The 26,222-nt window shown below is 45.9% G+C and overlaps 1 protein-coding gene across 1 annotated transcript in view; it reads right to left on the bottom strand.

Moving 5' to 3' along the window:
- Positions 1-24,562: 24,562 nt before the first annotated feature.
- COL6A3 (collagen type VI alpha 3 chain) overlaps positions 24,563-26,222 on the bottom strand; it is a 56,297-nt gene continuing 54,637 nt past the window's right edge. Inside the window, exons 46-47 of the mRNA XM_054380876.1 lie at positions 25,205-25,375; positions 24,563-24,648 (exon numbers count right to left, since the gene is read on the bottom strand). Coding sequence (XP_054236851.1) covers positions 24,608-24,648; positions 25,205-25,375 — 212 coding nt within the window. The 3' untranslated portion in view covers positions 24,563-24,607. The remainder of the gene's footprint in view (positions 24,649-25,204; positions 25,376-26,222) is intronic.

The following is a 26,222-nucleotide window of genomic DNA, read 5'->3' as shown; positions in this document are numbered from 1 at the left end:
TCTGTGAGAAGTCCCACAAGTGCAAATATATTCACCTCTTACAAGTCCCTTCACTGTTAAGGCAGTTGTGTGTATCCAGAGAGGGTCTGGATTTAAAGATCCTGTCTCTGTGAGGCTTAATGAGAGGATGCTAATTTTAACAGAGATACTTTCCCCATAACTTTTCATATTTCTGTGCCTGCACATCCTTATTTATTTAGAGCACAGCCCTCACCACAGCTAATACATCAGGAACTTAATATCTCTCCCTGGGAAAAGAAACACTTTTTAGGGAAAAAAAAAAAAAACACAAAAACAAAAGAAAAGGGAAGAAACAAAAAGGAGGAAGTGTTCTAAGAAGTTCAGAAAGCCTCAGATTCCTCTAGGGTTCCCAGCTGTGCTGTATGTTGTCCCAGCTGAATGCCAGATATTTCCGCTCTGCACATTAATGCATTCAAGGAGAAATCAAAGCAACTGTCTTGAGTGTGCTTTGGGCCAAGGGTGTATGTCCAACGTCAAGCCAGCCTTGATCCCTAAGGTTACAGCCCTTGATTCTTCCCTTTTCATGGCCTTGGGGATGAACACAAGCTCTCTGGAGCTCATGATGGCTACCTGCCCATCAGTGCTTAAAGAGATGGTTCCTGGTTCCAGTCGCCTTGAATCCGCATCCTCTGCTGGGCTATTTCTGGTGATCATAGAATTGTTTTGGTTGGAAGAGACCTTTAAGGTCATAAAGTCCAGCTATGAACCCAGCACTACCAAGTCCACCACTCAACTATGTCCCTCAGTGCCACATCTACATGTCTTTTAAATAACTTCAGGGACAGTGACTCCATTACTGCACTGGGCAACCTTTTCTGGTGCTTGACAACCCTTTTTGCAAATAAGTTGTTCCTAATGTCCAACCTGAACTTCCTCTGGCTCAACTTGAGGCCATTTCCTCTTGTCCCATCATTTGTTACTTGGAAGAAGAGACTGACCCCTACCTTGCTGCAACCACTTTTCATGTACTTGTAGAGAATAAGGTCTCCCCTGAGCTTCTTTTCTCCAGACTCAACAAAGCCAGTTCCTTCAGCCCTTCCTTATAAGACTTCTGTTCTAGACCCTTCATTATTTTTGTTGCTTTTCTTTAGTCATGCTCCATCACCTCAACATCTTTCTTGCTGTGAGGGGCCCAAAACTGAACACAGTATTTGAGATGGAGCCTTACCAGTGCTGAGTACAGAGGAACAAATCGCTGCTTTAGTCCTGCTGGCCATGCTGATACAAGACAGGATGCTGTTGGCCTTCTTGCTCACCTGGATACACTGCTGGCTCAGAGTCAGCGTCTGCTGACCAAAACTCCCAGGCCTTTTTCTGCCAACTGCCTTCCAGATGCTCTTCTCCAAGCCTGTTCTGTTGCATGACATTGTTGTGACCCAAGTGCAGGACCCACAATGCAGCAATTTTTCCTTCTCTGTTGAGGAGAAGAAGAGCAATACTTCTCTAACAGTTTCATCACATCATGTGTCCAGTTGCTACCACTCTTCACAGAGGTGCCTCCTTCAGAGGCATGTGCTGGTGGGTGGCCAGCCCAATTGTGTTGGGGCAGCCCTGGGTGGCAATTAATTCAGTATAATAGGGAGGCTCTGAGAGATACTTTGCTGCATGGGGTTGGTTTATTGGTCCAGTGTTAACTGGGCCCAGCTGTTAGCCCAAAGGCAGATTTTGGTAAGTCATGTCTGCAAGCAGAAACCCTTGTCACAGTCCTGCTTTCCTCAAGCCTGTGATGAAACCCTGTGCAGGGCTGTGACCACGCAGCAGAACAGAGCAGGGCTGTGTGCCACTGCACCCTGAGTCAGAAAAGCTGGCTGGGGTCTCTGCAATGTGGCAGGCTCTGTCCAGCCCCATCACTGCAGAGGCATTGCAAAGCAGAACTGCAAAAATTATCTGCTTGCCTCCTTGCTGCAATGAAGATGTAAGGGTCTGGGCTGGCCTGGAATGGTCATGCACATGGTTTACCTCTTTCAGGTATCTACGAGCCTGGAGCTGCTGCAGCTGTCATAGCCCTGCCATTGTGTTATTTACTGTCCCTCAGCCTTCAGTGGGATGGGTGGGTTTTGAGCTCTTGTTGAGGGCCTATTTCTCTGTACACTGTCTTGTGGTTGCTTGCTTAGGTAAGTTATACAGCTCAGATCAAAGCCCTGTCACTAACCAGCTGGTAAATGGTTCAAAGCAGTGTTTCTCATCTTCACAAAAGTCATTCACTCTTAACAATGAAGAGGATTGTTCCAAAACCAGTCCTTGCATCTGCCTTTCTGTTTGTGACCACTCTAAGCAGCCATCACTGAGTGCAAAGGAGATGGATAAATCTGCTGAAAATTGAAAGCACTGTAGACAGTAGAGTGTGTTGTGCAAGGGCTCAGTCCCTCATCAGTGTCAAATTGCATAAATCAATGCTAGCCAGAAGAAGTGAAATAACAGCTCACTTCCTAAAATGGAAATATCCCCATATGTTGTTCCTGGCTGAGGACTACTCTCAGGGGCAAATGTGTACTGTAGTGATTGCAGCATGCCCCTCACTGCTGCCAGCCTCCATGTTGCTCCAGGGAAGGTGAACTATCTGCCATAGATCTGACAAGTAGTAGGGGACCTTGCATCCTATAAAGTCCCTACAACTTAACTTTAACTGACAAAAAAATCATCTTTACCTTAAATAGTTTGTTTTTGATTTTTTTCTTGAAATGAAGATACTGTTCTTTGGGATCCTACCTCTGCTGGTCAGTCTGTTACTGCTCCTGTCACTGTGGTATTCCCCAAGGCTTAAATGGTTTGGGCATGTTGTTAGAACAACAAATCAAAATGGGAATTTGGAAAATTCTATGCTGGGAGTTTATTTGCACAGTTTAGCAGAAAAAGTCTGTTCTTCAGTGTTGGAAAGCAGTCAAGGGTCTACTCGTACAATGTGGAGAAAATGACCATTTGGTGACAGTGGAGGAAAAACAAATATACTGTGAGACTCCTCACTCCAAGGCCAGAGAAGCAGCTGACCTTTCTCTCTTCTTGGGTTCCCAAGATTGCAGGTCTTTCCTGATTTCATCTTTAACTACTCTCACCATTTAAGCCCTGTCCCAAGACTCTGGGCAACCTGACCTACTCAGAATCTAAGATGCCCATCATGTTCTGCTATCAGTTTTTACCTCTTGTTTTTCCCTTAGATAGCTGCAGCAGGATTGTATCTTGAAGATATTTACAGATATTTAGACAGATAGCATATTTGCTTAGCAGTAGCTCCAGACACTAGTTCCTTCCAGATGTCCTTGAAGCTGGCAAAGTGTCTTGCCCATAGCGATCTGTCAACTGTACAGTTTCTGCCTTGCCAGAGCTTGTGGACAGCATTTGTTCTGCTGTTGCTTCCAATGTATCTGAGCATTCTTATCCATTTAAGGGCTAGGAACTTGAATTGCTTGTCTTTCCATATGAAATTCCCCATAATTTACCCATCTGACCAACACAAGCTCTTATTTTGTAATTTCTCTTCACATTCATTCCCCCATTATGACTTTGCCCAGGCCTTCATCTCTCCAGAATTTTCTCTCTCCCCCGCATTTTCTTTCCAAAAGCTCCTTGCAGACCTCTTGTCCTGGCTTTTTTGAGCCCTTTGGCAAAACTCATCTCTTTTGTGCTGCAGACCTGCAGCCCTGCTCTCAGGCCTGCTGTATCCTACTTGATATCACTTACTTCTTACATGGCCTGGAGTCTGACCCTCCACATGGCTCAGTGGAGATCTTTAAGGCCTTCAAAGAAGGTCTGCAAAAACCACTTTGTCTACAGAACCAATGAAAACTGCATCCAGTCCCCAGCTTCCTTCCATAGCTTAGCTTCAAATCTGGCACCAGCACAGCCAAAGCCACACATCAAGTTTCCACACAGCTGGTCCCACTGGAGCATCAGGCATGGCTGTGTAACTAAACCAGAGCTAGTCAGCAAGCCACTGACCTTCATTGTTCCTTTGCACCATGCACAGTCCTCATTTACCTCTGTCTTGAATGTGTGGACAAAATACAAGCAAATCAGAAGAGATCTAATCCAGGTTGAGCTGCTGCCAGCAGGGTACAGGCAAGTAGCCACAGAAGTGAACAATAGGGAGCATATGGCTACTTACATGTTATTGCTCCACTTATTGTGAGATCAGGGATCAGGAACAGGAATCATTATTCCAGAAAAAAAAAAAAATCTGTGGAGTCATTCATGTGCACCCAACCCTGATCATATCACTGGTTAGTCTATGGATTAACAAGTTATGTAGTCTTTCCCTGATTCAAGCAATGAATATTTGCAGTTTTATCTTCCAGCATGACCTGGCCAAGCCAAGCATGGAGTCAGAGGGTGGAGGAATGAGGTTTAGTGTTGGGAGGCCTGAATTTTGGCTGCCCTTGCTCCATACAGACTTCGCCACCCTCTGAGCACTAACTGCAGGAGAGGCTGGTTCAGATGGTGTCAGCAGTCAAACTAGGAATTTCTGCTTTAAAGACAAGAACAGAATTCAATGGGTTTTTCTTTTGTTTTGTTTTTGTTTTGTTGTGTTTTTTTGTTTCCTTCCAGGAATAGCAAAAATCAGAATGAAAGCCACAGTAGTCACTAGGGTTGTGGAGCTGCCTTCTTTGAATACACAGTTCACAGATCTGGGATCTGCCCTGAAAGCCCAGCTTATTGTGAGGCTCCAGTCCTCCTGGGGATGGACTCACAGGTAAGTTTTTGTATGAAACCCCTAAAAACTGCAGGAGTAAGTGAAAGATGACACTAATTTTTCTTTTTAAAGCCTGATTTTTCTGGTAATATCAGGATTTTCCTGTGATTCGACTCTTTTTTCTTCGGTAGGGCTGCACAGCTTCCCAAGGGCTGGTAGCAAGGCTGGGGTGTAAGAGCAGAGGAAGTTGAGGACTCCAGCATCAGCTGCTTCAGGAAGAGAGGATCATTTCTATTTCCTTGAGGCAAAGCTCAGCTCTTGTGTGCTTGGAAAATACTTGAGAACACAAATTTCGTTTCAAAGTCCTCACCTTGTGGGTTTTTCCTATTAGCACACTGGCCTGAATTGAAGGTTCCTTTTACTTAACTGAGAAGGTGGCCATGTGGCTAATACTCTCTTGCCTAGGGTGAATTCCTAGGGTAAATGTCTCTCTGGCTCATTAACTCTGGGTTGGGATTTAGTCCATCAACTGGCTTTGAATGTGGTTGTTTTCATTTCTGTCCTCTTTGGCAGCAGAGGGACAAAGGCCATGACTAAGCTTTTCTGACTTCAGTGCCAGTGCAATCATGTGAGAGGTTCAGGGGCTGAAGAAAATGCTGAAGAATCAGCAAAGCTCCCTGGCTTTGCTGAAAGAAAGGGCAAAATGGACCAGTGAGGGACCAAGCATCACCGCTTTACATCTCAGTCCAGCAAGCTAATCCTGAACTGGAACCCAGAAAATTTATGACACCCCATTCCCAGCTCATGCCCTGCCTCACTGGACAGATTACCCTCTGCTATCACTCTCTTAGGCTATGGAGGCTGAACTGGGTGAAGGTTTCTTGCCTTGGTTAGATGGTCGTTGCACCATCAGTTGCACCATGCTCTGGACACAGGCAAAATTGTGCCTCTCACCATCTACCTCCTACACTTCGGTTTTCACTTTGGTATCTATCTGGCTGTCATTCATTTGAAGGAGTTTATGTAGTAAAGGGACAAGGGGTGATGCTTTTAAACTGGAAAAAAAAAAAACCCAAACAACAAGAAAAGAGAGAGTTAGACTAGATATAAGGAAGAAATGCATTACAATGACTGTATGAGTAAAACACTTGAACACTTTGCCCAGACAGGTGGTAGAACCCTCATTCATGGAAACACTCAAGGTCAGGATGGACAGAGCTCTGAGCAACCTGATCTGGTTGAAGATATTCCTGCTCACTGCAGGGGCTTTTGACTAGATGGCTTTTAAGTGTCCCTTCCAAACCAAACCATTCTGTGATTCTATAATTGTCTGATATTGCCTTGTCCTCACTGTGAGCTGTCACCTCTTCCACCTTGTTGACAAAGGGCAGGATTTGTGTTGATCCTCTGGCCCTGCCAGCCACCAGACAAGTCATCCCTGTGCACACTGAGGGCTGCATGAAACCATAACAGCAAATAGTTCCCACCCAAATTGTCTGGAAATGTGATTTTGGAAGACTGGCAAACAGTATCTAGGCAAACAGTAAATATATAAATGGAATTTATATACTTTGGGGGATTTTTTTTTTTTTGTGAATATTTTCTAGCAGGTGACTAAAACACTTAATAAAATAGTTAAAAAAGAAGTTAAAAAAAGCAATTGACCTATAAGCTGCTATCAAAGCAGTTACTACATAATGTACTTGTGCTTTAAAAAAGGGCTCGACATTGCTGCACTGCACTGGTATGGTGGAGGTTGACAAAGCACAAGGCAGGGATTTTTAACCCCCACCAAAAGTCTCGTGACAGATGAGGGGAGAAAAGTTTCTTCTGCTGAAAGGCCACCTGTGGAGGTGCAGAGTCATGTGGAGGAGATGCCAGGTACTTAGATCAATCTGGACTTAGAAATCTTGATTTGTGCTCTTTTGTTTTTATTTTTGCCTCCTCTCTGAGAAGAAGAGATCAATCCTTCACCACCAGCATGAGCAAGAGCTGTGGCATCCTGTGCCAACAGGAAGGCAAAAGGAAACACAACTACCCAGTAATGATACTAAGCACTATCATTCTTCACTTGGTGAGTCTTTTCTTGGTAAGTCTAAGTGAGGACCAAGTCTTCACTTGGTAAGACACACTGTTAAAAGCCTTAAATGAAAGACATCTCTAGGGAGAGGCTTTCAGCCAGCATGTAAATCTAAAAGTTCACCTTTTTCCCTCTTGTTTGTGCCAGTATTTTAATTCTGTTTGATTTGGCAGCCCATGTCCACTTTCAGAACACTGAAGAGCTGAATTAAATAATTGAATCTTTTCCTTTGCAAAAGTTGTTCCCTGGCTCATTGCCAGGTTTGTACTGGGATGGGCACCTGCTACTTCTCTCAGCAACTGTGATGGTTTTAAGACTTTTTTAATTTTCCTTCACAAAGTTCAAGCAGAGAAAGTGAAAGAATGTAAATAAATCACTATTGGGTGTAAGAAAGCACAACAATGATTATTCTAAACACTTCCTTTGGAGAGATAGAGATGTTTAAGAATCACTACTCAAAACAAAGCTCACTCAGTCTCAGCTTGCTCAGCTTCTGTCTGCCTGTTTCTTCTTTTCTGCCTGAAGATAACACACTGACCTTGACAAGCTAAGTCCAACAGCCTCTCTGCTTCTCGACTCTGCCTTCTGCCAGGGAGGTCTGGGGGAGTCCTTCTGGCTTGGGGGTGGAGGCCCCTTGGGGAAGAAGCACAGCCCCTCGAGGGGAGGGGGAAGCGAAGGGGGCTTGGTTGTGTTTTTCTGTTGATTGTACATATTTGTAAATGTTGTCAATAGTGTATATTCATACATATTAATTTTATTTCATCATAGATTGTAGTTTTGCTTGTAAATCCAGCTTTCATTTGCTTCCAGACTGAGCTAGCCTGATTACTGTCAGTGTGGGAGGGGGATTTCAGCTCTCACACTGTTACAGCAATGAAAACACACAGCAAACAGCTGGCTTCTTGGTGATCTACCTAGCCCACCACCAAACATTTCCTCATTGTTTATGTGCCTGAGGGGGATGTACCCCAGGCTTGGTAGTCCCATATCCCAACAGAGGCATGTGGACCATCGAGCAAGCTCCAGCATCACCAGGCAGTGTGGTGGGCTGGCTGTAGGGTGTGTGTACAAGGAGTGAATTCCCCAAAGCACCTAGCAAGCTGACACAAAGCACCTAGCAAGCTGGTAGATACATAGCTTGATTTTCTTTTTTTAAATAGCCCAGTTACTCTCTGTAGTATTCCCAGCCCATAATGGAGCTGCTCCTGAGGAACCTTTGTTTGAGAACTTCTCTGTAATGGTAAGCAGGTGCTCCATGTCAAATTGCTGTCCCCTCTGGTGACATGGGGAGCCCCAGCATTGTGTCCATGCCCTCACCCTGCTCTGGCAGCACACACAACCTGCTCCAGCTGACCTCCTTGGCAACCATCACCACCTCTCTGGAGTCGTTGTTTTTTATCATAGCAATTTCCCCATGCCAAAATAACATCAGGCTCTTGTCCGTGGAAATAAATTTCTTGTTACTGCTGTTTGATAGTACTGTAGGTGAATATGAAGGGGCAGATCTTTCCACTTCCCAACTGCATTCATTTTATTGCCTTTTGCCTACCTGGATTTTACTCCCTCCTTTGGAGATACCAGAATCAGGCTGCTGTTGAGTTTCATGTAGCAGGGATGACTAAGCCCATCTGCCCCTGTGTCCCCTTGCTAAAAGACTCTCAAAGGGGTGGCTGCTTGCATATGCCAACCCCGTCAAGGGGATAAATTCACCAAAAGAGGTGGTTTTGTTCAAGCCTGGACTTCTTTAGATATCAAGAAAGCAAGCAGGGTATCTTTGGCTCCTTCACCCATCAGCCTGGCCTTTGTAATACACTCCTGCACATTGGGTGCTTCTTATCTGCATCAGAAGAAGTGTGGGTGAGGTGCTTAGGAACACAGTGTAAGAGCTGGACTGGATCTTAAGGTCCACAATCTGTGGTAAAGAAGGAGCTCAGAAGCCTTGCTGCCAGCTTTTTGGGGAGTGGACTTTTTCCTACTTCTGTGAGAATTAAGTGGGTTATTTAGGCTTTAACTCATTTTTTTTTTTTTTTTGGTATTTCACAGAAATAAGGGAGGGAGGATTAAGGTTTTCAGCTTTGAATCGGTTCAGAAGTGGGAGAGGGATATTTTTCCCAGTGGCAGCCCAGGAGTTACCTGCCAGCTTCATGCCTCAGAGGCTGCCAAGAAAGTCAGGCTCTCACACCTGGCTTTTATTTGCTTCATATTTATTCTGGACGTTTATTCTGAAAAATGACAGGGAAAGCAGCCAGGTAACAAAGCTTTTGAGGACAGGTTTTCATCCCAACAGTCAACCCCATGCTGCTAGGAAGTGGAGGAGAGATTTTGGATGAGCAAAGGGCTCTGGCCCTGGCTTTTCATACAGCAAAGGCCCCAGGAAATCAAAGGGAAAGAAGTTAAAGTAACACTCGATTTTTTTTCCCAGATTAAGGTATTGCTAGATTAAAATATAATTAGAAAGTGCTGAATTTCTTTAAGCCTAGTTTGGGCAGTCAGTTGCTGTTGCAAGGAGGTGTTTGGCTCTTCCTATAAAACAAGAGAAACCACACAGTGTGATAAAGCTTTCTCCAGAAAGTTAGGTAAATGAAGTAAAGGGGAAATAAACTAATTGGAGGAAATTGCTAGAAATTTTGCCTTGGATCAGTCACTAGCAACCTCTGAGTTTCTGGAAAATGGCACAGCCAAGGTGTCAGAGTGCTGGGTGGGTTGCTGGCTTATTCTTACCATTTCCTGAGGATTAGCCATGTTGGTAGGACTTCAGTGGACATCTAGCATGGGACTGTATCAAGGACCAGACCATGACTGGGGTCAAAACAGGCTGAGGTTTTGCTGCTGCCCTTTCCTCATGAAAAATCAGTCTGTAAAAGCTGTAAGAATGCAAGTGAAGGTTTGCATAGAGAGCAACCAGCACGACTTGGCCTTACAAGAAAGAGTCATAAATTTTTTTCCAACTTAAACAGAGTTCCTTCTCTTGCTTCCACCCCACCAAGACTTTGCTATCCCTGCTTTCTAGGGAGATGCTGATAAGATTTCAGTGCTGCCTTGTGAGCCCTGGAGCCTCTCTATATAGACCTTATGGTGGCCTTCCAGTACTTAAAAGGAGCCTGTAAGAAAGATGGGAATGAACTCTTTATGAGGGAGTGTAGTTTTAGAATGAGGGGTAATGGTTTCAAACTCAAAGAGAGTAGATTTGGATTAGAGATTCTTCACTATGAGGGTAATGAGACATTGGAACAAGTTGCTCAGTGAAGCTGTGGATACCCCATCCCTGGACATGTTCAAAGCCAGGTTGGTTGGGGTTTTGAGCAACCTGTTCTAGTGGAAGGTATCCCTGCCCAGGACACAGGGTTTGGAACTAGAAGATTTTTATTGTGCCTTCTAACCCAAACCATTCTGATTCTATGATTTTCTATATATTTTTAAAAAAAACCCACACCCTAAAAAACCCAAAACCACTAGCTACAGATAAAACGCCCTGAAAATTTACAACCAGCAATATGGTATATTACTGAGAGATGCCTGGGGCATGGTAGTTCCTCTCCAACCCACCTCCAACCACTGCCATTTTACAGCTCATTCTCCCCTTGCCTTGCAGGTGGGTCCAAAATCAGAGCAGCCAATGTGTCCTTGTCTGCCAGGAAGGTAAAGTCCACCATTACCAGCAGTGTTTACTTAAGGCAGGTGCTGGCTGGACATGATGGATGGCTGTTCCTTTGAGAAAGGTGAGGTGACCTCAGTAGAGAAGGGATTAATGTATAGATGATGCTAGATAGCCCCCAGAGTCAGCAGGTGGCACTCCTACTACTTGCTCAGTGGACATATATGGCTCCATGGGAGATGAAACCTGCAGAATCTGTCCCTACTGCAAGGTAGGTGTCTGGGCATGGGAAGATCTCAGTCCCTGAAGCTCCCAGCACTCACTGTAACTTGAACAGTTAAAACAATTAAACAGTTAAAATCAGACAAAAAAGGGTATGATTTACCCCAGTCTTAGGATAGGGTCAGTAAGAGTTAGATGAGCTTCGCTCTCCAACTTTTCAACACTGATTTATGATCCTAAACAGTAAACCCACTATTTTTCAAAGATGTCCCAACTCCGGGACATCTGAGCACAACAATAAACCAGCAGCAGAGAGGAGCTGAGAAAAGGCAACCAACCCCATCAGGAAAACAGAGCAGCTGGCTGACTCGCAGTGCAAAGATTCTGCCACTGGCCTGCAGCCTACTAATTATGGTTAATTGCATTGCACTGTGGCTGGTACATAAGGGAAAGGGCTCTTCACCAAGTAAAGGAGGTACCCTGTTTGAGGCAGACCCATGGGCTGTACAAGAGGTAACTCTTCTCCCACTGCTCACTGTCATACAGAGAAACAAATTATTTCAAGCTTGCAGGCTGATTTCATTTAAGTGGACCTTGAAGTTTGATGTCCATGAGCTGGCTCGTGGACCCCTTTGTTGCACCTGAAGCCTGCCCTCAGACTTCATTGTGGGCTATGAAAGGTTTAGGAGATGCAAGTGACATCTCCCCAACATGTGCTTTTGCTGGCTCCTTATTTCCAGAAAGATGGTAAAAGGCCCAGTTCTGGTCTATGAACACAGCTCAGCAGACAAACAAGACCTGGGCTTCCTTTGCATATCTGTATGTGCTGTGCGTGGTCCCAGGGAGAGAAACACTGTGTCTGTGGACCTGGATGTTGTAATGTGGGGCCATGTGCTGCCTCTGCCTCTCCTCAGCCTAATTAATCTCTTAATTTACTGGTTTTACATGCAGACTGGGAATACACAGGAGGAAGGGAGTCAGGGTTTGTCCTTGGTTTTGAGCAGCAGAAGTATTTTTTAAACTCCTGCAAGCATGGGGGGAGTGCAGGAGTGAACATGCCAGTTCCCTGGGTTGGGATACCTGGTGCACATTGTTAGGAGGATTATGTTCACGTTTTTCATAGGAAATGTGTGCTAGCACCATAAAACCTTGAGATCATCACAGCTTGTTCTGTGTCAGCACAAGACTTTCCCTGCAGCCCTTTGCCAGCTTTTTCCAACTCGTTGTGCATGTCTGCAGTTGCTGGGCTGCCACCACCTCTGGGCTGATTACAAACAGGCCAATGTGCTTGGTCATGCATCTCCCTTCCTTGGTAGCTGGCTGATGCTCTCGTATCATGCTTCTCATTCTTGCTTTTGCTGTTCCAAAATGTCTTTGCTCCACTCCCTCCTCTGTGTCCCCACCCTCCAATCTCTTCTCGTGGGTGTCCTGCCCTGACCCTTTGCCACACACAGGGTCTGGCTCTTCCCAGCCCTGGTGCTTGGAACATCAGAGGGGCTTCAGGCAGTGATGACAGGCTGCTGTAAATCCCATTTTTCACCTCTGGCCCCAGGTGACAAGGGGTACATGGGGTCTTGTTAGTGGAGTTCTGCTGTAGCTCCAAAATATTTCTGCAGATTTTGTGCATTTTTCTGGATAGACCTATTTTTTTGTTGAATAGACTGTCTGTGATATGGAGAGGTATAGGGCGAGCCAGTCTGCAGGCACTCCTGTGAGACTCTGCCTCTGTGATGTGCTCCCAGTTGTGCAGGAGCCAGAGAAGGTGATGACCATCACACAAGTGTTAAAATTGTTGGGACCGTTGACCAAATTCACCTTTTTTTTTCTTTTCCCATCAACCTGGCCCTTAAAGCAAGAGACAGTGGCTATAGCATCATCAAGGGACCTCTTCTAAATCTCACATGGGGATTCACAGCCACAAATCATCCTTCTGTCTTAACCAGCTCAAATAAGAGACCAGCCAAGCAGGGTCTTTAAAAACACTTGTCCAAACAGCAGGTGCTTTACTTGCATTCCTCATTGTCTAAGTCTGTGCCACTGTTGTTCATCTCCATCAGCAAAACAGCTAGCAAACAAGTCTTTGGCATCCCAAAGATGACTGCCAGCCCCTTTGCCCCTCTGTTCCTGGTAAAAATAGAGTTACCAGCTTGCACATGTATTAAATACACACAGAGCTCCAAGCACTTAATATGAGCTGAAAAGGCATTGAAATTATCACAATTTTTCCCTAAATTTCTGTGTTGCCAGGTATCCTGTCTTCAGCAGAGAAGGGGCTACTTTGGCTTGGTGACCTGCCCTGGTTCTCACCCCATTCCTTGTCCCCTCAGTGAGTTACTGCAGACCGGTATGGACTTAGCCTGAAGGCATTTTTAATTGTTTTTTTCATTTTGTTTGTTTGTTTTTTATAATCACATATTATTTCCTTTTTTTCTTTTCTCTTTTTCCTTCCTTCCCTTCCCCCCACCCCTTCATCTATTCTCCTTTTTCTTGCGCAGCCTTTTCTCTCTTTCCCTCCCTTCCTTGGTCAGACTGGCAGCACCCCAGCAATGAGCTAATGCGGCTCTCTGCTGGGTCCCGGATCTGCGTGGGAGGCAGGCAGACGGTGCTCAGCCGCGGCTCAGCTCAATGCCGGCCGCGGTTGGGGTCCAGCCCCAGTCCGGTGAGCGTGGGGCTGCCGACAAGGGCCAGATCCAGACAGCTAAGCGCTCGTTTTGCTGGTGGGGTTGGGAAGGGATTGCAACAGTCAGATGCAGCCTGAGGCTGAGGTCTGTCCTGGCTGCTGGGTGGAGGAACTCAAGGGAAAAGCATCTCTGCACCCTACAGAGGGGAGCAGGGCTGGCTACCCTGAGGCTGGGGTGATGAGCCCTGGGGTCCGGCTCAAGCCCAGCCCATTGCGAGTTGTTAAAGCCTGGAGTGAGGTGTAACCCCCTTCAGTTTCTGCCAGGATGGCACAACAGGATGGCATGAAATTGCCAACAGGGAGAAGTGATGGTGGCCTCTGGAGACAGGGATGGGTGGACTGCCAGCAGGGTGAGCAGGAGGGACCTTGAAGAAGTGCACCAGGGCTGCCCTGGTTGTTTTGCAGAAACACCCTCCTCTGTAAGCTGTCTTTGAACTTCAAGTGGCCCTTTGCAAAGACCACAATTTAAAAAAAAAAAGAAAATCAAACCAGAGAGAAGTTGGGCAGCTTCTCACATTTAAGGAGGACCTCTTGGCCAGCAAGATCTGAGGTGGCCAAGCTGCCATGATTCGAAGGGATGACAGCAGGCAATGAGGGGTCCCAACTCTTTGTAGGAGATGCAGAGCATCTCGCAGGAGCAGGAATCAGGCAACGGGGTAATGGCTTGTAAAGGGATACAATGTATACCATAAAAGCTGGATGTCCTTTTGGGCCTAGGTTTATTGCTTTCTTGGCTGATTGTGTTCTCCTCCATTTCCATCCTATTGCTCATGTCCATGGTGTATCCATCATCCCCCAGCTGCTCAGTAGTCTGGAAAATCCTGTTTTGTATATTTTAGTATCTGATTTATTTTTTTCCTGATAGCAACCCCCCAAATAAGGCAAGTTGGGTGTTATTCCTGGGACATGCAACCAGTGACAAATTTCAGATTGCACTGTCTCCCTTGGAATAACCACATCACCCATTTGCAAGGAGCTTTCCAACATATTCATGAACTTGCAGCAACACTTCTTGGAATAAGTTCATACTCATGTTAACAAATGCAAATATTTATCTTCTTATACCAACCTTATGCATTGTCTGGAATCAGGTGTCCAGAGGTGCCAGTTGTGTCTCAGAGCAAAAGCTCAGCTCTCTGCTCAGGCCCAAGGTGGGAGAACTTGTGGTGCAGGGTGCCATGAAGTATGTGATCAGGCTGCTGGCAGTCACCAGATTTCCCTGACAAGGTATTTTCTTGCAACATTTGTCCCCAATGCACTCCTTTGAGGGAGAGAGTGCAGATGTAGTGATGCACAGAATCATGCATATTAAAAAGGCAAAGACCTCCTCAGCTGCCTTTCCACCTGATCGTCTCTCTCCTGCATCTCTTGCTCCACATCTGCATGACCTGCCTGCTGCCTTCATCTCTGTGCAATATAAACTTACTCTGGTTCTGTTTCAAAACACTCTAAGAAATGTAATTCCCTCTTGTCCCCGAGTGTTGGGAGGGGAGCTCTTTGAAGCAAAGGGATGACCAGAAGAAGGGCAGGAAGATGCCCCCTCTGTCTCTGTCCAGTCCTGTGCATGTGCAGCTGCCCGGTGTTGGACCTGCAGAGCAAACATGGTGGAGAACTACTTCTGTTTCATGCTCTCCAATACTGTGCTAGGGTCTTGTGATGGTGTTCAGTGGTAACCTTGCTCCAAGATAGTCCTTGGGCACTGTGGTATTATCTTTCCAGCCCTTCTGAAGTCCACCATGGGCTGCAAGCAACATTCTCAAGCCTCTGCAGCTGGGAAATATCAGTGACCTCCAGAGAGAGCCTGATGTCACAAGATTTTTCAGCTTGATTTCCAGAGCAGTGGTCTGGATGTGCTTCAAACTGTTGACTGCTTTTTCCAAGCAGAGATGTTGCTTGGGATTTTTGTCTTTTTTCTTTTTCTGTGTTCTCCTTTCCCCACCACTCAGAGCATCTTGTGCAATTGGTGTCCCTTCATAGACACGTCTGTGAAAAATGTAGAGATTTCCTGAGAGCAGTGCAATGGAAATTCCTGAGATTTCTGGAGGCAGACAGACACTTACAGAGCTGAGTCTGGGCAGGAGGAGGTAGCAGTTCAGGAGATGGCTTTTCTGCAGATGCAAATCTTTCCTACTCATCCTCTCTCATCTGCACCTGCAAAAGGATTATGCAGGCCATGGTAATCTGTGTCAGACTCAAACATTTGCCACCGTGCTAAGTTTTTGTAGCTACTTTTGTGCTTCTGGCAGGCTTGAGGATTGCAACTAGGTCTTGGACCTCTCCCTGCCATGCAGCCAGGGCCATACACACCACTGCCTGCCAGGCAGGAGATGCTGCGCCCAGCTTCCAAATGTCCAGGTTATTTCCATGTGGCTCTGAAAAATGCCAAGGGAGCAAAGGTGTGATGAGAACTCATTGTGAGGTAGTGGATTTTGACAGTGCTGTCCCCAGTCCTTGTGCCAGCTCCTCCCATGCTGCTGCTGAGGCTGGGAAACTCAACACATGCAGCCTCTAACCTGTCTGGAGGAACTTGGTGGGACATGCAGTGCCCTAGGGTGGTAAGGGAAGCTTTGCAAATTGAGTCAAGATGAGGCTCTGACTGAGGAGCTTCTCATGAATAGGGAAAAAGTTTAAGCCCACATCTACAAGGAGGAGGGGATCTGGGGGCATGGCATGGCACTGGTCCAGTAAATCCCTGAGCTCTTGTGGAGGAAAGCTGAGTTTACCACTTACAGGGACAGGCTGTCAAAGATGGGATGTTCTCCTCCTCGTCCTTACGTGATCACTAGCATTAGATGGCCCTGCAACGGAACACAGCTGTAGGAACGATGTGCAGTGCAGCCTGCACTTTTGCAATGAGTTGGCTCCAGAATACAAACAAAAAGGTCTTTTTTCTTCCAAAAAAGAAAATAATAATAAAAAAGGTCAGTGTTCCAGCAGCTGCCTGTTGTAGCAGCAGAAAAAGAGTGAAAACAAGGTGCCATGTTCGGTGCGCTGCATCTTAGTCAAGTGATGCTCAAATGACTGCAACAAGGTCTCAAACTGGGGGCTTTGGATGGAGTGGGTCAAATGAACCAGGGTTGTCATAGAGCAATTAAAGAAACTATTAAACAGCACCTAACTGAGGGAAAAATACGCTCTAGGGTGTTAAGAGCAGATGTGCCATTGATGGTTGCTGGTTCCTAAAGCTGTGGGGTGCTGCAAGCCCAATATGGGAAGGGTCACTACCCTTTTCCCTAAGCTTACACCCCTTCCCAAGGCAGCTGAAGCTTGCTTGTTTTGGAGGCAGATACATCTTAAGTCAGACTGAGAGAAAAGGACTGAAAATGTAAGGTGACTTTCAAGCCAGGCCTCTTTAATCTGGGGTTAACCCCAGACCTGAAGTCATGCAGGCATGGCACCTGGCTTCCTCACTCACCTCCCACTTTCAGGATTAAACTGGCTTTAATAGCAAGCAGTTCAGAGCTCATTAAGGTCTTTCAAACAGCAGATATTTTTCTAGCACTAACAAGGCTTTTGGACTCAGCTGCTAAAACCAGCTAATCTACCCTGTCCTGTTGGGAACCAGTTGACAAAGAGTTCTTTGAGCTGCATTGTGAGGATGCTCTGGCTTGGCCTATTTGAAGAAACAGTCTCTCCCTGAAGAGAGAATTACAATCCCATATGCAGATATCACCTAATGCAGCTATCACAAGCTTTAAGGTTCCAAAGCTGCACCTAGTCCATGTTACACCACTGTGCAATGGGCTGTTACAGTTCTCAGAAACCCTGTGGGCTTATCCACTGAAGTTTAGTTTAGATTAAATCAAGTATTTAGAATTAATATTTAGAATCATTGACTGGTTTAGGTTGGAAGTGACTTTAAAGGTCATCTAAGACAAACCCCCTGCAGTAAGAAGAAACATCCTCATCTGGATTGGGTTCCTGAGAGCCCCATCCAACCTGACCTTGGGTGTTTCCATGGATGGGGCATCTGCCACCTCTTTCAGCAACCTGTGCCAGCATTTCACCACCCTCACTGGAAAAAATGTCTTCCTTATATCTATTCTAAATCCCCCCTCTTTCAGCTTAAAACTATCACCCCTCGTCCTGTCATAACATTGGTAAAATATTTACAATTTTAGGTTCCCTGAAAGACAACTTGCTGCTTTTAGTCTCAGGTTGACACCTACAACCTGTTCTGCATTGGCAGGATTTTAGATGTGAAGAAGGAATGCAGCTTTCAGGCTGCTCTGGAGGTGCACATCTGCCTTTTTTCCATGGCTCCTTCCATTAAAGGGGAAAGACAGTTAAGCTCAATAAGAAGCCAGCCTGGGATCATCTGCACCCAACAGAAGGATGTAGATCTATTGAAGAGAATGTAGAGGAGGGCCACAAAGATGATCAGATGGCTGGAGCACCTCTCCTATGAGGACAGGTTGAGACAGGTGGGTCTCTTCAGCCTGGAGAAAAGAAAGTTCCAGCAGCCTTCCAGTACCTGAAGGGGGCCTACAGGTAAGCTGGAGAGGGACATTTTAATAAGGACATGTGGTGACAGGGCAATGGTTTTAAACTAGAGCAGGGTAGATTTAGATTAGACATTCAAAGAAGTTCTTTACTCTAAGGCTGGTGAGACACTAGAACAGGTTGCCCAGAGTTGTGGAAGCCTCATCCCTGAAAGTGTTAAAGACCAGGCTGGATGAGGCTTTGAACAACCTGGGAGGTATCCCTGCCCATGGTGCAGAGATTGGAACTAGATGATCTTTAAAGTTCCTTCCAAATCAAGCTATTTTCTGATTCTAGGACTGTATGATTCTGTGATTGCTGGAGTGGCACTGAAGGCAATGAAGAGCTTTTGCTGATGCTCTGCATCCCAAGAAAGAGGGCTGGGGGACACAGAGGGGAAAAAAAAGTACAGAAAAAACAAAGCAGTCTTACAACACTGCCAGGGTTGGTGGTGATTTTGAGTAATTATTTTGGAAACAGCTTCAAGACCTGGCAGCTTTTTGCTGTTTGTCAAACTGTCAGCTCCTCTGACCAAAATCCACCCCTGCGTATCTTCAAGTGCTGCTGGTCCGGGAATCCAGGGAGCTGGACGTTTCACCCTGCTAGGCCTGTGAGGACCCCAGCACCCAGAGCAGGACCAGGGGATTGAGCTTGCTGGCTTTTCCAAAGTAATTTCTTGCTTCTAGCAGCCTTAAAAAATTATCTGGGGCAAAAAGTAATGGCCATGAGAAGAGCAGAGCCGTGGGTTAATGGGACATGTCAGGCTCACTGTATGTAATCCTGCTGCTGCAGAACACTTCTTTTAAGCCACTGATCGTCTTTTACTTGGAAAACTCTTCCTGCCACAAAAATTGCCAGATTTCTGGAGAAAGAAATGTGAATGGTGAGTGAATCTATTTAACTTTCCTTTCCAAATGGCACTTCTTTAATCTTTTTAGTTGCTAGACAGTATGTGGTAATGCTGTCAGCTGAGATTTACATGAGCTGCTGTGAAACCATCAGTAAATATGAGGATGCTCTAAGGGCTGGAGTATGGAAGCAGAAGCAAGCCAAGCAGAAGAGGAGCCACAGTGGTCCAGTTACTTCCAGAGCAGGCTGTGTCACGTCCTCTGCAGTATTCCACTCAATCTAGTGCAATACTCATTTTTTCTCATTAGCCTTCAACGCAACCTCCCCATCTGCAGAATTAATCACTGCTGGAAAGCTAAATGAGGATTTCAGCAATTAAAAACTACTGCTTTCATCTTTAGCAACTTTTCCTCAGGCCTTTCAGTTCACTCTACCACACTCACAATGTTGCAGATCTCCTTTATATGCTCTATATATTAATTGCACACACGTTTAAATAGTTTCTACCTATTTTTGAATGACAGCTTATTTTTTCTTTTCTCACTAGGATATTCTAAAACTAAGACACTCAGCTGTCAGATAAGATTCACAGCAGGGCACTGGAAGTGCCTTCACGGCAGGTTTGGAGGCTGGTGTTGACGGGTTCAAGAGCTGAATGTTATTCCCAGGGTATTTCCCTGCCTGTGTAGGCACTGAGCTAGGAGGTGAATCCCCAGGCTGTGAAACCACACAGTGGTGTTTGCCCTTGACAGAACCTTCCCAAAACCTTTTCATTATGGATGGTCAAAAGTCACCCCTTCTCTGCCTTCTCACAAGGCAGCACTCCAGATTCATAGAATGGTTTGGTTTGGAAGGGACCATCTAGGGATCATCTAGTTCCAATCCCCTCACCACAGGTGGGGATACCCAGTAGACCGGGTTACTAAAGGTCTCATACAACCTGGCCTTGAACACCTCCAGGGAGGGGGCATCCACGACCTCTCTGGGCAACTCCTTCTAGTGTTTCACCACCCTCACTGTAAAGAATTTCATCCTAAATCTCTATCCCATGTATCTCACTTGTTTTCTGGGTAGGAAAAGCCCCGAAAGATGGATACGTCAAAACCCTGCCTTCATTCCTCCTGTACTAGCCCTTCCCCAACCCCACCTTCCTGGAGACCACAGCCATGCCTATGTGCAAATCTTCAATCACCTGCCTGTCTTTATAATATCACACTTTAATGGAGTAATGGGGTGAGGTCATCGCAGCCGGCTGTGCTTTTATTTCGGCGCGGTTGCCATAGCAGCGAAGGGCGAAACAAAACATATAGTTCACCAAAGCGAAGTTTCCTGGCCCATGGTGCTCATTTTTCTTTATGAGCTGACTTTGGAAGACAGCAGAGTGGCAGCTAATGGAAACTCAAACGTCTTTCTCTCTCCCCTGTCTGCTCCTTCGTCTCCGCGGCAGTGGAGATAAAGGTTAGGCATCTGGTTTGGATCTGCTCTGCTTAACCGGAGCAAAGCCCCGCTCCTGCTGCCTCATAAATCATCCCACAGCTGGAGTGCAGTCCCAGCTATTTGCTGTTCACCCTGCCACGTCCAGTTGCACCATGGGGTTTGCTTTTGGAAAGGCTGTGCTTCCAGCAAGCTGCCTGCTGCCATTTTGTGAGTGACCCCTGGCTGCTGGGCTGGGGTTCTGGGTGAATGGCAAGGGATGAGAAATTATCCTGGGTGTAAAATTACCTCGGTCTCAGTGGCAGGCACACTAGCAGCTGAGTGGTCAGCTCAGCTCACAGGAATGGTACTTGCTTGTGGTGAACTCCTTTCGAGGTGCTGCTCCCCAGCAGCGGCCTCACTGTCTCAAAGAGCTTATGGACGTGCAGGTGCTGTAACATACAGGCAGAAAGCAAATGATTGCCTACAAAATCTAGCATCTTCCAAATCCCCAATCTTGTCTTGTAATCTCCTTGTTACTCAGAGGTTTAATGATTTTAGGTTTGGGAGATATAATATATCTATCCATTTGTCCTTTAGAGAGCATAAAGTGTTGGATAATGGCCACACAGAAAACTCATGCCTGAGGAAATGCTCATACCCATGTCTTAATTATCTGAAGATCCTTTTCTCCAGGTTCATCTGCTTCAATTTTATCTGCATCTATGCTGAAGCACTTGGATAGAGTCCTAATTTCCAGAAGACATCCTTTTCCTTAAACTGTTGACTTTGCAATGTCAACACTTGTGGTATAGGGCATTACTTTGGCACAGTGTCCCTGGAAAACTCATTTTAACTGAAAGGAGCTAGGCAGGTATGTGTGTACATCTATATACTTTTAGAGTGGCTCCTTTTACTGAGGTAATAAATTTAATACTGGCTAATAAAATGTGTCAGAGCCACTTTGCCTCTCGTTATTTTAAAGGTTTCCCAAGAGGGTGTGATTAAACGCAAAGCTACGGCATTAAGAAAACCTAACCAAGCATTAAATGCTGGTGCTACCCTAAGCTTAAGGGTCTGACTTTAATGCTTAACCCTGCTACATGTCCTACTTCTCATTTTTGTGATACCATTGGTATCATGAAAGGTTAAGTCTCTGTTCTGGTGTCGAACCTTGTGGTTATCACCCTCAGACTCATAGCTTACTTCCATCCAAGGGCAGCATGTTCATCCAAAAACCTTCTGGGTTTCAATTAGAGCAAATGAGATTCAAGAATGGCTTCTGCAAAAGCCAGATAATAATTTGTCCCAGGGACTGTCCACTGTCGCCTTTTAGAGCAATTACAGAATTGCCCTGCATGTCTGAAGTTTTTTGGAAGTAGGTTAAACAAATCTTTGCAGGCAGGGCTGATTTAAGTCAAGTTGGCTTCACATTGGAGACCTGTATGAAGTCCAAGAGAGTCCTGGATTTGATACTCTGTCTTTCAGTCCTAATGCTAATTCTGTCCCAGTTAGCAGAGCCACAAGCTCTTATTTTGCCAGTAACTCTCCTCATGGAGTGTTTCACAATAAGGTTGCCCTGTGGAAGTGACAAAATCCTACATCCCTTCTAGTATTCACACCTCTAGTTAGGAGTGGGTCCTGGTTGCATGGTCACACCCACTGTTGCACCTACCTAGATGCCCAGTGGTGGTTGGCCATATCTGCAGCCCCTACCCCTAACACGGGGACTTGGTGACTGGGGGAGTGCCAGTTGGCTCTGCAGCATGAGGAAGGTAATAAATGATGGTGGGAGATGGCAAAGGCCGCCTTGAGCAGCAGGGCATGGATGTCAGGGTAACCATCGGCAGCCAGGAGCAGAGCGCATTGCTCAGGGCTTTGCTGGGCTGAGCTATTTTTACTCCCGGTCTGGTCCCGCAGCCACGCTGGCAGATGTGCTCCCAGCTGCAGATGACTTCCATGTGTAACCCTGCGTGGCCGCTGGCCAGGGTCCCGGTGCATAATGTGCTTCCTTAAAAGGCTCGAGAGAGGGAACTGCAACACCCACAGCCCCGGGGATGGGAGGGGATGGGGGGCCCCTTCCCAGGCTGCCTGTTCCCCCCATCAGACTGTGAAAGCCCAGCTGTGCCTTTGCATCCCGGAATGCTGCGCGGTCCATTGCGAGCAGCTTTCCTGGGAAACGCAGGCAGCACTGGCATTGGGAAAACCTCTCCCATGTTGCAGAGAAGTGGGAGGCCATCGGGAAGGATGTTTCGTGGGTCGCTTTAACCTAGCTACAACTTTTATACACCGTGAGAGCTAAGAAGAGGGTCTTGGGCATGTGTCCATGAGTGGTGAAATGTAGGGCAGGCAGCGCTGTCCTCCCGAGTGGCTGCAGTGGGATGCAGCCATTGCAAGAGCCAATTATGGTAATGAATAAAAAAATGTTACCCATTCCCTTCTTTTCTAATGGAGCCCTTGTGATGTGCTTGCAGAAGGTGCCAAATAAGCAACACAGTTTCCTGACCACAGCTGCCAGGGCTCTGCTTATCCCTAGTTGGGCAGATTCCTTTCTGTCTTCAAGCCCTGTGCGAATGGTTTGGTACTGACAGGAAATTTTGGGAGTTGGGTTGCTCTGTGTGTCAGGAATGGCATGTAAGCTGGGACACCTAAAAATGCAAATAGCCACAGGGACAAAGGTGAGAGCAGCCCTGCACACCCCTTTGCTATGACAAATCTGCAGCCACACTTGCCTAGACAAGTCAAGGTGGATCCCTGTGGATCATGTGCAGTGATGAACAAGGCCCCTGAAGTGAATTATCAGCTTTATTTGTTCTTGTAAATGTGTTAGGGAAAGCAACTCCTCCTGTTGGGAGGGCTGCTTTCAAAGGCATCATGTGCAACATGTGGGGTGCCTCATTTTGTTGAAAACCCACCTAAAGTGCTTCAGAAAGTGGCACTCCATAGTGTAGGGCAGGTGAGCACCAGGTCCCACCCCACCCCATGGAGAAGGTCACTGGACAAGCCCTAAACTGTAAGCTTGGTCTCCTTTCCAAGATGGGTTTAACCAAGGTGAACTTGTTCTCCAGAAGTGAGTAAATATACTCTCCATTGTGGACATGCTCTGGTTTTGGCATTCAGCTGCCCTTTCCGTGGCATATGCCTGAACAGCTCACATCTTTCTTCTCAGCACCCTCATGGGTCATGGGAGGTGTTATCAACCCCCACTTGAGGACCACAGCTGAGGCCTGGGGAAATTTAAGACATCAGTCCCACAGCCCAGAGCTGCCCTGTGCTTTGGGTTAGAGATCACATTCATCTGCTTCAAACTTGTAGGAGAGATTTTTGGAGGTGCAGGGAAACATACATTGCTCCTGTGAACTTTAGATTCCTTGAGCAAGCTCAGATAAGGACAGAAATACTCTGGGGTAAAAATTATTGTGTCCTTGGGGGGTAAAGGAGACACCTGAAAATGCCCATGGAATCATTGAGTCATATAGGTTGTAAGAGACCTCCAGATGCCTCTAGTCCAGGACCCTGCTCAAACCAAGGCCAGATGAAGCCAAGCTGCTCAAGACCATGCCCACCTGAGTTTAAATACCTCCAGGATGGAGATGTCATAACTGAGAAATCTCAGGTTTCATCTTTTTCCAAGCTGAAAAATTCCAGGTTACCAGCAGCACTTGAGTGATGTCCCCCGCATCCATCCTCACTTTAAGGATCACTGGGATTTTTCTCCAAATGAATGCTTTCCAGACCCTAGAAAGTGAGTCTACTGATGCCCAGCCTGACTTTGACAAATGAAAACCCAGGAATTTCTCAAAACCTCCATTAAACTTTATTTAAAAGTTCTTTTGCATAGACTTCCTGACACAGAATCCACAATAAAAATATAATCCCCCTTCCACCTACCCCCCCACCCCTTCCCCAAATTGATTTGCTTTGTGTTTTATAAAACAGACAACATCAGAAGAATGCCAGAGGCATCCTACACCACAATTTAAAAATTTGTTAACTGAGGCCTTGGTCCCAGCAGTGCATTTGCATTTAGAAACTTTGCTTCCTTTTCTTTACTAGTTCAATCAGCCAAGTATGTTACAAATGCATACAAGAGATCTAATCCAGCAAAAGGAGAAAAAAACAATCAAAATTTAAAAAAAAGGAAGAATGAAAAAAGTTGAACCACTTGTTCATCAGAATTAGCTACTTTCTTACACGAAGGCTGCCCTTGTAAAGTTATGCTCAGTTATGGAAAGGATAAAAGCAAGCATGTAACAGTTGCAGTGGAATTATTGCTGATTTTTTTTTTTTAATGTCTCATTTTTGCAGTGCCTTTGATAGGCAGACTGCCAGAATCCTAAAGAAAGGGTAATTTAGAGATGTGTTGAGAGACAATAAGAATCTGCACATAGGTAAATATTTGGTAATGTTGAAGCTATACGATATAATCCGGACACACGTAGCACTCAGTCCACAAACAGTTTAGCACCATATTGATAGGTCATGCAGCAAAACACTTTCTTCAAGGTTTGCTTGGGAGTTAAAAGCATGAAATAGAACAGTGCAAGGTAGTCTATACCCTTAGCTTCTATAGGGGTAAGGTGGCAACGGCAGATGCTCCTGGCTGTCTGAGAGGTATGTGTTGACAAGTCGCTGGCTCTATGTTCCTATTGTTGCCACCATGCCAGGGGTGATGTTACCTGTAAACATTTGATGGAGAAAGAGAAAATTAAATGAGGTTGTTTCCATCCATGGGAAGCTGTCCAGCATATTGAAAGAGAGGTAGTTGCTCTCTACAACTACCTGAGAGGAGGTTGTAGTGAGGTGGGGGTCAGGCTCTTCTTCTCCATAGTATCAAGTGATAGAATGAGAGGAAATGGCCTCAAATGGTGCCAGGGGAGGTTTAGATTGGATAATAGGGAAAATTTCTTTACTGAAGGAGTAGTCACATCCTGGAATAGGTTGCCCAGGGAGATGGTGGAGTCACTGTCCCTGCAGGTGTTAAAGAAATGTGTGGCCATGGCACTTTGAGACAGGGTTTGATGGTCATGCCAGTCTTAAGTAAACAGTTGGACTCAATGATCTTAGAGGTCTTTTCCAATCAAAAACAATTCTATGATTCTATGAAATTGAGTTCATTGCCAGGACTTGCTATGGAGGCCAGAGCACTGCAACCAAGCTCACTAGAGCCATGCATCAGACTTTAAATGGCAGGGACCTGACTGGTCTCAGCTCAGCCAGGCACACGCTGCTTACCAGAGACGCAAACTTTTTCACATTCTTTCTGCGTGTTGAATCTGTTCTCGTTGCCTCCACAGCCGCCATACCAGAACCGGGCACAGCTCTTGGTCTTGGGGTCGTAGTACCATTTCAGCACAAAATCCCTGCAGGTCCCCTCATCTTTTTGCAGCTGGCAGGTGTCCGTGACTACAGATAAAAGCAGGAACAAGAAGTGTCAGCAGTGGCACCTCTAGATGAAACAGCATCACTGGATGTATTTGCATGACAGAGAAATACTTGCAAGCAAAGATGGCATGCTAGCTGACAAAGGGCAACCACAGCAGAGACTTTGCATATTTCCTGTGACTAAATCCCATCTCTTAGATTGCAAAGCAAAGGTCTTTCTGTGGAAGTCACAAGCCCTCAGCTGTCATGCATTCAGGGAGTGATACTGAGATGAAGGAGTAGCACTGCATGGCAGTGGTTTTCTGCAAATCCCCTGGATTTGCAGGAAATGAGTTGGCAGGTCTCAGAACTGGGAGAGAATGAGCTGGGCTGCAAGGGAAAAGGTATTGGCACCACCACTTTCCCAATAAAAGTACTGGCTTCCCTTAAAAAGTGAAATCTTCTGTGTGGAAATGCTCCTGAACCAACCACACAGTCCCCTGTGGCATTTTGCATCCCTCGCTCGGTGAGCAAGGAACAAAATAACAAAGTACTTGGATGTGTTAAAATGAAATAGCCAAATGAATTATAAAAACTAAAGTAAAAAAATCTGATCTGAGCCACTAATTTTCCATCAAGTCATATACCAGGCATCTTTTGCACACAGGGATGCAGAAGCAGCTTGTGTCACCTCTGCTCAGCACAGCATAACCATCAGCCAGCACAGTTTGTCCTGGAAAAGCTTTGTTACCATAGACCTGAGTCAGGCAGATCCCCAAAATCTCGTATCCTGCTCATAGCTGCCACTTAGTCAGTGGTACAGCTTCAAGGTGCTGGTGTCTAGCCTCAGGCATGAGTCAAATAAGTAAATCAATAAAAGGGCCAGCAC

The sequence above is a fragment of the Indicator indicator genome, chromosome 5, assembly GCF_027791375.1.
Source record: "Indicator indicator isolate 239-I01 chromosome 5, UM_Iind_1.1, whole genome shotgun sequence".
NCBI classification, from domain to species: Eukaryota; Metazoa; Chordata; class Aves; order Piciformes; family Indicatoridae; genus Indicator; species Indicator indicator.
The sequence above is the reverse complement of the archived record's forward strand: the minus strand, read 5'-3'. Positions and strand labels throughout refer to the sequence as shown.